This window comes from Pseudorasbora parva, chromosome 19 (assembly GCF_024679245.1).
Source record: "Pseudorasbora parva isolate DD20220531a chromosome 19, ASM2467924v1, whole genome shotgun sequence".
Classification (NCBI taxonomy): domain Eukaryota; kingdom Metazoa; phylum Chordata; class Actinopteri; order Cypriniformes; family Gobionidae; genus Pseudorasbora; species Pseudorasbora parva.
In genome coordinates this window covers 40319884-40332411 of record NC_090190.1, presented here as the reverse complement: position 1 = coordinate 40332411, position 12528 = coordinate 40319884, and the positions used below count along the sequence as shown (strand labels likewise).

Below are 12528 nucleotides of genomic sequence, written 5' to 3'. Positions count from 1 at the left end.
TTCAGCATTAAACTATTTCTGTACAACAATGCCTCCAGCTTGGGTAGGTACTGAACAAGAATCAATCCCAGATATACCATTAAAAATGTATCTATACTCTTCAGAAACTAAGTCATTGAAGAAGAACACAAAAAAAAACCCTTTCCTTAAAAATAGGATTTCAATCTGGCATGCTGCACATAAACATATAGCTGATATGCCGAGGTTATCCCAATTTACTCCTATTTGGGGTAATGAACAATTTATACCTGGAAGTAAGTATGGAGGATTTAAGTTATGAAAAATCAGAGACATTCAGAAAGTCATGGATTTATAGGAAGATGGAGTTCTACTTTCTTTTGATCAGCTGTGCCAGAAATATTCATTCCGCAAAAAAACATTTTTTAAAATATTTAAATTTGAAAAGTTTTATGTCAAAACAAGAACAACAGATATTCTGAATACCATCTTTATCTTAAATTAGAAGAAACAACTCTTGGGAATTTAGAGAGTCAGGTATCTGTGTACTATAATGTATTGGTCAAACACAGTACTGAATCAACATTGGACAAATTAAATGCCTGGAAAATGGATATACAGGAAGATATAGATGAGGCAGACTGGAATAATGCATGTCTTAAAGCACAAACACATACAATAAATACAAGGGTAAAGCTACTTCAATATAAATGGTTACTGAGAACCTATATAGCACCTGTCAAACTTCATCAAATGTATGCTAATATTCCAGATGTGTCCTAAATGCTTGGATGACAAAGGTACACTATATCATTGCCTCTGGGAATGTCCAAAAATGTCAGACATGTTTGACATTAAAATGACTTTGTGTGTAAAACTCTGTATTTTTGGAATACATCCAATGGACTTCATACATCAAACATCAAAACAGTAAATCGTAAACTTGTACGATTCGTAGATTTTGGTCTCCTTCAGACCAGAAGAGCTATTGCATTATGCTTGAAGAGTATGGACGCTCCATCCATGAAAATGTGGATAAAGGAGATATCAAACTGTATTGGACTAGAAAGACTAACTTATATTGCTAAGGGCAAGAGGAAAGAATTTGATCGGCTATGGGAGCCATACATACAGAGAGGAAAATAAGTATTTGAACACCCTGCTATTTTGCAAGTTCTCCCACTTGGAAATCATGGAGGGGTCTGAAATTGTCATCGTAGGTGCATGTCCACTGTGAGAGATATAATCTAAAAAAAAAAATTTAAATCCAGAAATCACAATATATCTATTTAACTATTTATTTGTATGATACAGCTGCAAATAAGTATTTGAACACCTGTCTATCAGCTAGAATTCTGACCCTCAAAGACCTGTTAGTCTGCCTTTAAAATGACCACCTCTACTCCGTTTATCATCCTAAATTAGATGCACCTGTTTGAGGTAGTTAGCTGCATAAAGACACCTGTCCACCCCATACAATCAGTAAGAATCCAACTACTAACATGGCCAAGAACAAAGAGCTGTCCAAAGACACTAGATACGAAATTGTACACCTCCACAAGGCTGGAAAGGGCTACGGGGAAATTGCCAAGGAGCTTGGTGAAAAAAGTCAAAAAGATTCACTGTTGGAGCAATCATTCGAAAATGGAAGAAGCTAAACATGAATGTCAATCTCCCTCGGACTGGAGCTCCATGCAAGATCTCACCTCGTGGTGTCTCAATGATCCTAAGAAAGGTGAGAAATCAGCCCAGAACTGCATGGGAGGAGCTGGTCAAAAAACTGAAAAGAGCTGGGACCACCGTTTCCAAGGTTACTGTTGGAGACTTCATGGTTTGAAATCATGCATGGCAAGGAAGGTTTCCCTGCTTAAACCAGCACATGTCTAGGCCCGTCTTAAGTTTGCCAATAACCATTTGGATGATCCAGAGGAGTCATGGGAGAAAGTCATGTGGTCAGATGAGAATAAAATAGAACTGTTTGGTCATAATTCTACTAAACGTGTTTGGAGGAATAAGAATGATGAGTACCATCCCAAGAACACCATCCCTATGTGAAGCATGGGGGATGGAAGCATCATCCTTTAGGGGTGTTTTTCTGCACATGGGACAGGGCGACTGCACTGTATTAAGGAGAAGATGACCGGGGCCATGTATTGCGAGATTTTGGGGAACAAACTCCTTCTCTCAGTTAGAGCATTGAAGATGGGTCGAGGCTGGGTCTTCCAACCGGATAATCAAGGAGTGGCTCTGTCAGAAGCATATCAAGGTTCTGGCGTGGCCTAGCCCGTCTCCAAACCTAAACCCAATAGAGAATCTTTGGAGGGAGCTCAAACTCCGTGTTTCTCAGCGACAGGCCAGAAACCTGACTGATCTAGAGAAGATCTGTGTGGAGGAGTGGGCCACAATCCCTCCTGCAGAGTGTGCAAAACTGGTGAAAAACTACAGGAACTTGGTTTAAACTTGGTAATTGCAAACAAAGGCTACTGTACCAAATATTAACATTGATTTTCTCAGGTTTTCAAATACGTATTTGCAGCTGTATCCTACAAATAAATTGTTAAAAAATACATTGTGATTTCTGGATTTTTTTAAGATTATGTCTCTCACAGTGGACATGCACTTACGTTGACAATTTCAGACCCCTCCATGATTTCTAAGTGGGAGAACTTGCAAAATAGCAGGGTGTTCAAATACTTATTTTCCTCACTGTAAATATCATATAAAATGGAAAACACATTCAGCTATTTTATTTACTTGTTAATTATTTTATTGATTTATTTATTTACAATTTGATTTGTCTGTATATGTATGTGTATATATAAATATATCATTATTTTTATTTGTTATTAATATAATTTTTACATTTTATTTATTTATCTTTTGTATTTGTATTATTATTATTATTATTATTTTTAATGCAATTCTCTCTTTAAGAAGTGCAAATTGAATGTGTTTATGTAAAGGGTGTATGCTTGTGTATTTGTTCTGTGGTTATAAAACAAGAAAATTACAATAAACATATTGGGGGGGAAACAGTATCAACTATATTACTGATCTGCCCACATTGTCACTATATGAAAAATTGAAATAAGCTGATAACATCACCGTTTTCTCCAGAACGACTGTACAACTGAATCAAATTTTGTTGCAATATTTTACTGTTTAACACTGTGAAGCTGCTTTGAAACAATCTTCATAGTAAAAGCGCTATATAAATAAAGTTGACTTGAGTTGACTATTCACCACAGGAGGTAAATTGAGAAGGATGTTGAATACTTTTTTTGTTAATAATCTTACCACAGAATTTCCAGTTTACAGTGAGGTTCCCTCAGTCCAAAAGAGAGCAACTCCAACCCTGAGTCCGCCAGTTTATTTCCAGACAGATCGAGTTTTCTCAGGTTTGAGGGGTTTGATCTCAGAGCTCTACCCAGAGCAGCACAACCTTCATCTGTGACTCCACAATCACTCAACCTGAAGATAACAATGACATTATTCAGTCTCTCAGTTCAGGATCTACAGCTCAGATTAGCAGGAATTTCACAATTAGAAAGAGACTTAATCCATGAAACGATTAACAGGTCCAATCTAAGGTGCAGACCTGCTTCTACATGGGTGCTTGAGGGAGATCATTTCAATATTGTAAAAAAGAAAATATTTATTTTTCGCGATTACCCCAAAATCATCAACACAAATCCTCTTTTTAACTTGAAAGGTTGTTTTATTTTATATAATTTATTATTCACTATTGAAGGAAAATGGAAGAGTACTGCGAACCTTTCATTTAATCTTACCACAATATCTCTAGTTTACAGTGAGGATCCTTCAATCCATCAGAGAGCAGATTCACTCCTGAGTCTCCTACTTTATTCTGAGTCAGATTCAGTTCTCTCAGGTGTGAGGGGTTTGATCTCAGAGCTGAAGCCAGAGCAGCACAACCTTTATCTGTGACACCACAATAACTTAGCCTGTAGAGATTAAAGATGCATGATACACTGACACCAGAAGCAAATGTAAAGAAATGTAATTCAATACAAAGGTAATTCATACAGACAGTAAAACACAAACACTCATCTGAGGACACAATGTCCTAATCATACAACCTAAATACACTGTATTGCCAAAAGTATTGGGACACCCCTCCAAATCATTGAATTCAGGTGTTCCAATCACTTCCATGACCACAAGCAGAGGTGCACAAAGTACACAACTTTATTGCTTGAGTAAAAGTAAAAGTACTACTGGTCAAATATTACTCCGTTACAAGTGAAAGTTGTAAAAACTGATTTTTTACTTAAATAAAAGTGCAGAAGTATTTGTTTTCAAAAGTAAATTTCCTTTTTTGTCAGCACATTAATTTATTTTTGGTGTAAAAATCCACTCTATGCCGTTAAGGTTTAAGCCAGTCAGTGATGCGCCATCCAACATGCTAGCATAAAACTACCATAAACTGATTTTAATACTTGTATAAAAGTTACTAAGCCCTTTACAAAGCTGCTGTCACTTTAAGGTTGAACACACGCATCCAATACACTGATACACATCTGATATTCTCCCAAATGTTTACGTTCACTTTAGACATAATCAACTTTATTTATGTGAATATTTGCCAAAATGAACATTTTGACATCTGTTTTCTTGTATTTTGCAATAAAATGATCAGTGTTCAAAAAATGCTAGGAAATCATTGACATTCACGTGACCCTACAAGAGTGATTCCTGATAGGCTTTCTGCAAAAACCCAAACACCTTTTAAACAAGAAAAAAAAAATTCACTGATTTTCAAAGCTGCTACAGAAACGACTTTTGGCATCAAGGACCCAGATAGAAATGTAGGAGTAAAAAATATGATATTTGTCTTTCAAATGTAGTGTAAAAATTATACTCAAGTAAAGTACAAATACTCAAAATGTACACTTAATTACAGTACTCAAGTAAATGTACTTAGAGTTCATCTTGGGCCACATGTATAAAATCAAGCACTATTCATGCAGAGGCTTCTACAATCATTTGTAAAAGAATGGGTCGCTGTCAGAAGTGTGTTACCGTGAATTTGTGAAATGTCCTCACTACTAATTCCACATTAACTGTTAGTGGTATTATAACGTGGAAGCAATTGGGCAACTCAGCCACAAAGTGGTAGTCCATGTAAAAAAAATCACAGAGCGGCGTCAGTGAATGGTGAGGCGCACAATTTCTACAGAGTCAATTGCCACAGAACTCCAAACTTTGTCTGGCCTTCAGATTAGCTGAAGAACAGTACGTAAAGAGCTTCATGGAATGGGTTTCCATGGCCAAGCAACTGTATCCAAGCCTTACATCACCAAGTGCAAAACAAAGCGTCGGATACAGTGGTGTAAAGCACCATGTTCTCTGGAGTGACGAATCACGCTTCTCTGTCTGGCAGTCAGATGGACAAGTCTGGATTTGGCAGTTGCCATGAGAACAGTACTTGCCTTGACTGCATTGTGCCAGGTGTAAAGTGTGGTGGAGGGGGGATGATGTTTTTTAGGGGTTGGGGTTGGCCCCTTGGATTCAGTGAAAGGCACTATTAATGCTAGACAGATAGAACCTAAACCTTGTAAAAAGCCTTCCCAAAAGAGTTGAAGCTGTTATAGATTAAAGGGTTAGTTCACCCAAAAATGAAATTTAAGTCATTAATGACTTACCCTAATGTTGTTCCACACCCTAAGACCTCCGTTCATCTTTGGAACACAGTTCAAAATATTTTATATTTAGTCCGAGAGCGTATCTAAGTGTACACTTAGATACACTCTCGGATAGGAGTGCAACGGATCTAGTCTAGCCTGTTTCTAAGGTTCTAGGCTATATAAAGTAATGCATTGAATAAAACATTGTTTAAATGTAGTGTGTTTAAACATTATATAAGTAGTGTAGACCTACAAAGAAAATTGCAATGATGACAAGCCATGTTCAGTACCAACTTTTGGATTTTAAATAACAATAATGATTGTGTTAAACAGGCGTGAGAGGTCTTCTCTCTCCCCTGAGAAAGTTGACATCCTAATCTTGTTTTTTTTTTGTTTTTTGTTTTTTCATTATATGCTCAGGCCCATTTTCACATCACAGGTTGTATTTCAGATGTTACACTTTAACAACTGAGTAAAATGTGATTTATTCAGCTGGTTATTTATTTATATTTGTTAAAACCATAACCATATAGGTTATGCTAACACGAACATTTCTCATACAATAAATGGAAAGCAAATAAAAAATAGTCTCCTCCCCCTTTTTTTCTGATCCGAAAAATGATCCGATCCGTGACTAGTGATCCGGGTTGTGATCCGAACCTTGCATCACAAGCCAGACCTACATCAAGATGTTTGGTCTGGAAACTCACCATAGACAGCTCAATCCAAGGGGCGGGATAAACGGTTGTCTTTCAAACTCCCTCTGCACGCGATAGGATAGCGCTACACCAACCAGAGCAATGAAGATGAAGCAGAGCTCGTTGACAGATTAAACATTCGCCGTATCCAGTCGGCAAAACTCAGAACACATCTTCCCTTCTTAAGAATGACTTCAGTGCCGTTCTTTGTTCTTTTCTCAGAGAAAAGCTTAACTCCAAGTCTTCCAGAGTCGCGGTCAAAGCTGATTCGAAAGACCACCGCCGTTCGCCAGTTTCTGTGTTTACTAGAAGCACGCAAACGCAACTCTGCCGTCGTCATTATGGACCCGCCCACCGACTCTATAGCCTACACGACGTGATTGGCCGAGTTCCTAGACGACACTTGCGGGCAGATTAAATTTGCTGCCGCTAGGGTGCGTCTTGATTTCCAGGCTAATCCGAACCGTGAGTTCTGTGATCCATTACACCACTACCCCCCGACTAAATATGAAATATCTTAAACTGTGTCTGAAGATGAACAGAGGTCTTGCCGGTGTGGAACGACATTAGGGTGAGTCATTAATGACATAAATTTCATTTTTGGGTGAACTAACCCTTTAAGAATGGGATGTCATTAAAGCTCATGTGCATGTAAAGGATGACATCCAAAAACTTTTGACAATATAGTGTATATAGAAAATGACTTGTTGCTTTGGTATGAAAGCACATCATCTAAAAACATACATTTTATCATCTTTATCAGTGTAGTGATTCTTGTCAGTGTGACTTACTGAACTGAAATGGATTCTTTAAGCACAGGCAACAGATTCTGAAGAACTTCATCTGCTGTATTTTGTGCTCCAATAAACTTTTTTAGATCAAACTCATCCATCTTCTGCTCTGATGTTAATAACAAATAAACCAGAGCTAACCAATGTGAAGAGGAGAGTTTGGTTTCTCTTATTCGTCCAGATCTCAGATAGTCTTGGATCTCCTGCATCAGTGAATCATCACCAAGTTCATTCAGACAGTGGAACAGATTGATGGATCTTTCTGGAGAGCATTTCTCACTGATCTTCTGCTTGATGTACTGAACTGTTTCTTCTTTGTTGAAGGAGCAGCTTCCTGTCTGTGTCAGTAGTTCTTGTAAGAGAGTCTGATTGGACTCTAATGAAAGACCCAGGAGAAAACGCAGGAAAAGGTCCAGATGTCCATTCTCACTGTGTAAAGCCTTCTTCACAGCTCTTTGATGCAGCTTAGACATTGACTTCATCCAGTTTACTTTAGAAAATAAACCTTGTTTGGTTTGGTCAAACACATTTATTTTATTCTCTGTAAAGGAGAGATGTGCATATAGAGCTGCTAGATGTTCCTGAATGCTCAGATGAACAAAGCAGAAGACTTTCCCCTGATACAAGCCCAACTCCTCTCTGAAGATTTGAGTGCACAATCCTGAGTACACTGATGCTTCTGTCACGTCAATCCCACACTCTCTCAGGTCCTCCTCATAGAAGATCAGGTTGCCTTTCATAAGCTGCCGAAAAGCCAGTTTCCCCAGTTTGACAATCATGGCTTCATCTTTCATTTTCCTCTCATAGTCCTTCTCATGTTTGATGTTGGTCTGAATGATCAGGAAATGTGTGTACATTTGAGTGAGAGTCTTGGGAATCTCTCCACTCTCTGCTTGACTCAACATCTTCTCTAGAACAGTTGCTGAGATCCAGCAGAAAACTGGGATGTGGCACATGATGTATAAGCTCCTTGATGACTTCAGGTGTGTGATGATTGTATTGGCCAGACTCCGATCACTGATTCTCTTCCTGAAGTATTCCTCCTTCTGTGGATCATTGAAGCCTCGTACCTCTGTCACTCGATGGACACACTCAGACGGGACGAGATCAGCTGCTGCTGGTCTGGAGGTGATCCAGATGAGAGCAGAGGGAAGCAGATTCCCCATAATGAGGTTCATCAGCAGCACGTCCACTGAGGCTGATTCAGATATATTACACAGTTTCACTTTGCTCTGAAAGTTCAGAGACAAACGACACTCATCTAGACCATCAAATATGAACAACACTTGATTTTTATCACTGGATATTTCCATTTCCTTCATTTCAGGAAAAAAGACACAAAGAAGATCTAAAAGACTGAGTGTTTTGTCCTTCATCAAGTTGAGCTCTCTGAAAGGAAGCGGAAATATAAGCTGGACATCCTGATTTGTTTTCCCTTCAGCCCAGTCCAGAATGAACTTCTGCACAGAGACTGTTTTTCCAATGCCAGCGACTCCCTTTGTCAGCACAGTTCTGATGGGTTTGACTTGTCCAGGTAAAGGTCTAAAGATGTCAGTGCACTTGATTGGTGTGTCCTCTGTTTCTGCTCTCCTGGATCGTGTCTCAATCTGACTCACCTCATGCTCATTATTGATCTCTCCACTTTGACTCTCTGTGATGTAGAGCTCTGTGTAGATCTCATTCAGGAGTGTTGGGTTTCCCTGCTTTGCTGTTCCTTCACACAGACACTGAAACTTCTTCATCTGATTTGATTTAAATCTGCTTTGGGCCAGTTGAGGGTCAGGACTAAAAGATTAAAATAAATAAAGTTTGGTTGTAAAATAAATTAATTCTGTGTAATCAAATAATGACACAATGTTACACAAGAAACGTCTCAGTTACGTATGTAACCCTAGTTCCCTGAGGGAACGAGACGCTGCGTCGAAACGCTGTGAGAACGCCTCTGCGTTAATGCGTCGTGAAGCGTGTGTAGAACCATTCCATCGGAAATCGATCGATCGTCAGCGTGATGACGTCATCGACCGGAAGCTATAAAGCGTCCGTGAAAACGAACAGGAACTAGCTTCTGATAAAGCCTGAAGTAATTGATCACGGGCACGCCGGGAGTATGGCAGGGCGACGCAGCGTCTCGTTCCCTCAGGGAACTAGGGTTACATATGTAACCGAGACGTTCCCTTTCGCCATGGGACCAAGTGCCTCGTATGTGTGAAGCCAAAGCGCGCACGATTACGAGAGTACCTGCGCCCCAACAGTAGATACCAAATCTAACTCATAGAATCTGACAAAGGTCAGCGGAGACAACCAGCCTGCCGCATTACAGATATCCTGGAGGGAAGCCCCCGACAAAAGTGCTTTAGAAGCAGCCATACCCCTGGTAGAGTGCGCCTGGACAGCCAGTGGAGATGGCTGCCCGACCGCCTCATAAGCAAGTGAGATGGCCTCGACCACCCACTTGCTCATTCTCTGCTTAGACACTGGAGCCCCCTTCTTTGGGGCTCCGAAACAGACGAACAGTTGATCGGTCTTTCTCCACAGGGCAGCTCTGTGGACATACGTATCTAACACCCTGACAGGGCACAGCAGATTTAATCTTTCCTGGTCTGACGTCATGAAAGGAGGAGGACAGAAGGCTTGGAGAGTAATGGGGCCCCGTGGGCTCGTAGGAACCTTGGGGACGTAACCTGGTCTGGGATGCAGAAAAGCCTTTACCATACCAGGCGCAAACTCTAGGCATGAGGGCCCTACCGACAGGGACTGAATATCTCCTATTCTTTTGAGAGATGAGATGGCCAAAAGAAAGATAGTTTTCAAGGTGAGGAACTCCTCTGAAACCTCTTCTAAGGGTTCAAACGGAGGCTCAGACAAGCCCCGCAAAAAACAATGGCCAAGTCCCATGCCGGGACCCTAGCGTGCATAACCGGCTTCAACCTTAAGGTACCACGGAGGAAACGTGTGATAAGAGGGTGTCTTCCCAAAGACACTCCACCCAAAGGGACGTGGAAGGCACCCAAGGCCGCCACGTACACCTTTATTGTGGAGGGGGTCAACCCTGCCGAGAACCTTGCCTGCAGAAACTCCAGAACTGTACCAACCGGGCAGTTAACTGGGTCCCACTGGCGTTCTCTGCACCATGCTGAGAAAAGTTTCCATTTCAAAGCGTACAGCTTCCTTGTGGACGGAGCTCTGGAGTGAAGGATGGTCTCAACGACCTCGGCCGAGAGACCCTCCTCTATGAGCCTGGCCCCCTCAGAGGCCAGGCCCACAGTTTCCACAACTCTGGGCGTGGGTGCAGGAATCTCCCGCCCGCCTGAGAGAGTAGATCCCTCCTGGTCGGAATCTCCATCGGAGAGCCTTCCAGGAGACATATCAGGTCCGAAAACCAAATTCTGGTCGGCCAGTACGGAGCCACTAGAAGTACTTGGGCCCCGTCCCGGCGTACCCTCTCCAGAACTTCTGGAAGCAAGACAATCGGGGGGAAGGCGTACAGGGGCAGCCTCGGCAACTCATGGTCGCACCCCAGCCCGTGAGAGAGACATCTGTCGTTAGCGTTACGCGACGAACATGAGCCCCCAACACGGGACCCTGAGATAGAAACCCCGGGTTTTTCCACATGACCAGAGCACGTAGGCATCGCCGTGTGACTTTGATCGTGCGGAGCGGATTTCTCCTTGGGGAAAATCCCTTTGTTTTGAGCCACCACTGTAGCGGCCTCATGTTCAGCAGGCCAAAAGGCATTACGTTGGACGCTGCTGCCATGAGACCTAACAGTTTCTGGAACTGCTTCACAGTGACGGCCCGGTCTAGCTTCTGTTCTTGACTGCTGCCAGGATCGATGTTATGCGTGTCGGCGATAATTGCGGCCGTATAATTACCGAATCCCAGTTCACACCTAGAAAAGTGGTTCTCTGAGCCGGAGAAAGCACACTCTTCTTGGCGTTCAGCCTCAACCTGGTGTCAAAGTCTGGTGGGCAAAGTCGGGGCCTTCAGGGACGATGCCGAGGAAGGCGAGAGATGGCTCGCAAGCGTCTCTTCAACCTTTGGCATCGCCCCATAACCGTACTGTTTCAGCCCGGCGATGTTGCTGTAGACCGAAGTCTGCGGGCTGAACACACGATAAGATGCCGGTCTCCTCCATGATCTTGCCACCTCAGTGTGCAAGTCATGGAAGTATCCCCACCCGTGATGTAGCGTGGGCAGGGATGAACACACCTCTTGAAATTGCTGCTATCACTCGCCATTTTTCTATCTATTTTATTTTCTCTTTTTTTGTTAATATAGCAATATTTAACAAAAGGGTGGAAAAACTCTTGTAGACAGACAAAAACACCAAATAGACAGACAGGTTCACACAGATCGCTTGCTGAAGGCACAGAAGCTAGTTCCTGTTTGTTTTCACGGACGCTTTATAGCTTCCGGTCGATGACGCCATCACGCCGACGATCGATCGATTTCCGTTGGAATGGTTCTACACGCGCTTCACGACGCATTAACGCAGAGGCGTTCTCACAGCGTTTCGACGCAGCTTGAGTTCCCCGAAAGGGAACTCTGTTTTTCCCCTGTAATGTAATAGTTGTTATTTGGTCATTTCACAAGCCAACTGCATCCATGAGCATTGGTATTGATCTATCTATCGTACCTCAGATCAGTTGATGTTTGTCTTCCTCTAAATTTTATTATGTTGTCCATAGACTGGTCACTCTTCATGGACACACAGCTGGGCTCTGGATAGTTTGAAATCTCACTGTGGAATCAAATTTAATAAAAAAGATCTGAAGTATTAAATTCAAATGATAATTATATTAAATTATCCATCCATCCATCTATCCATCTGTTCATCCATTCACCCACCCATCGTCTTATCTATCTATCTATCTATCTATCTATCTATCTATCTATCTATCTATCTATCTATCTATCTATCTATCTATCTATCTATCTATCTATCTATCTATCTATCTACCTATCCATCCATCCATCCATCCATCCAACCATCCATCCATCCATCCATCCATCTATCTATATATCTATGTATCGTACCTCAGATCAGTTGATGTTTGTCTTCCTCTAAATTTTATTATGTTGTCCATAGACTGGTCACTCTTCATGGACACACAGCTGGGCTCTGGATAGTTTGAACTCTCACTGTGGAATCAAATTTAATTAAAAAAAAAAGGATCTGAAGTATTAAATTCAAATGATAATTATATTAAATTATTCATCCATCCATCCATCCATCCATCCATCCATCCAGTCTATCTATCTATCTATCTATCTATCTATCTATCTATCTATCTATCTATCTATCTATCTATCTATCTATCTATCTGTCTGTCTGTCTGTCTATCTATCTATCTATCTATTCATCCATTCATCCACCCATCGTCTTATCTATCTATCTATCTATCTATCTATCTATCTATCTATCTATCTATC

General features: G+C 41.3%; 1 protein-coding gene across 1 annotated transcript in view; it reads right to left on the bottom strand.

The window, feature by feature from the left end:
• LOC137047416 (NACHT, LRR and PYD domains-containing protein 3-like) overlaps positions 1-12528 on the bottom strand; it is a 62481-nt gene that overhangs the window by 42931 nt on the left and 7022 nt on the right. The window contains exons 5-7 of the mRNA XM_067425047.1: positions 7096-8880; positions 3750-3923; positions 3256-3429 (exon numbers count right to left, since the gene is read on the bottom strand). Of these exons, the coding sequence (XP_067281148.1) occupies positions 3256-3429; positions 3750-3923; positions 7096-8880 (2133 nt within the window). The remainder of the gene's footprint in view (positions 1-3255; positions 3430-3749; positions 3924-7095; positions 8881-12528) is intronic.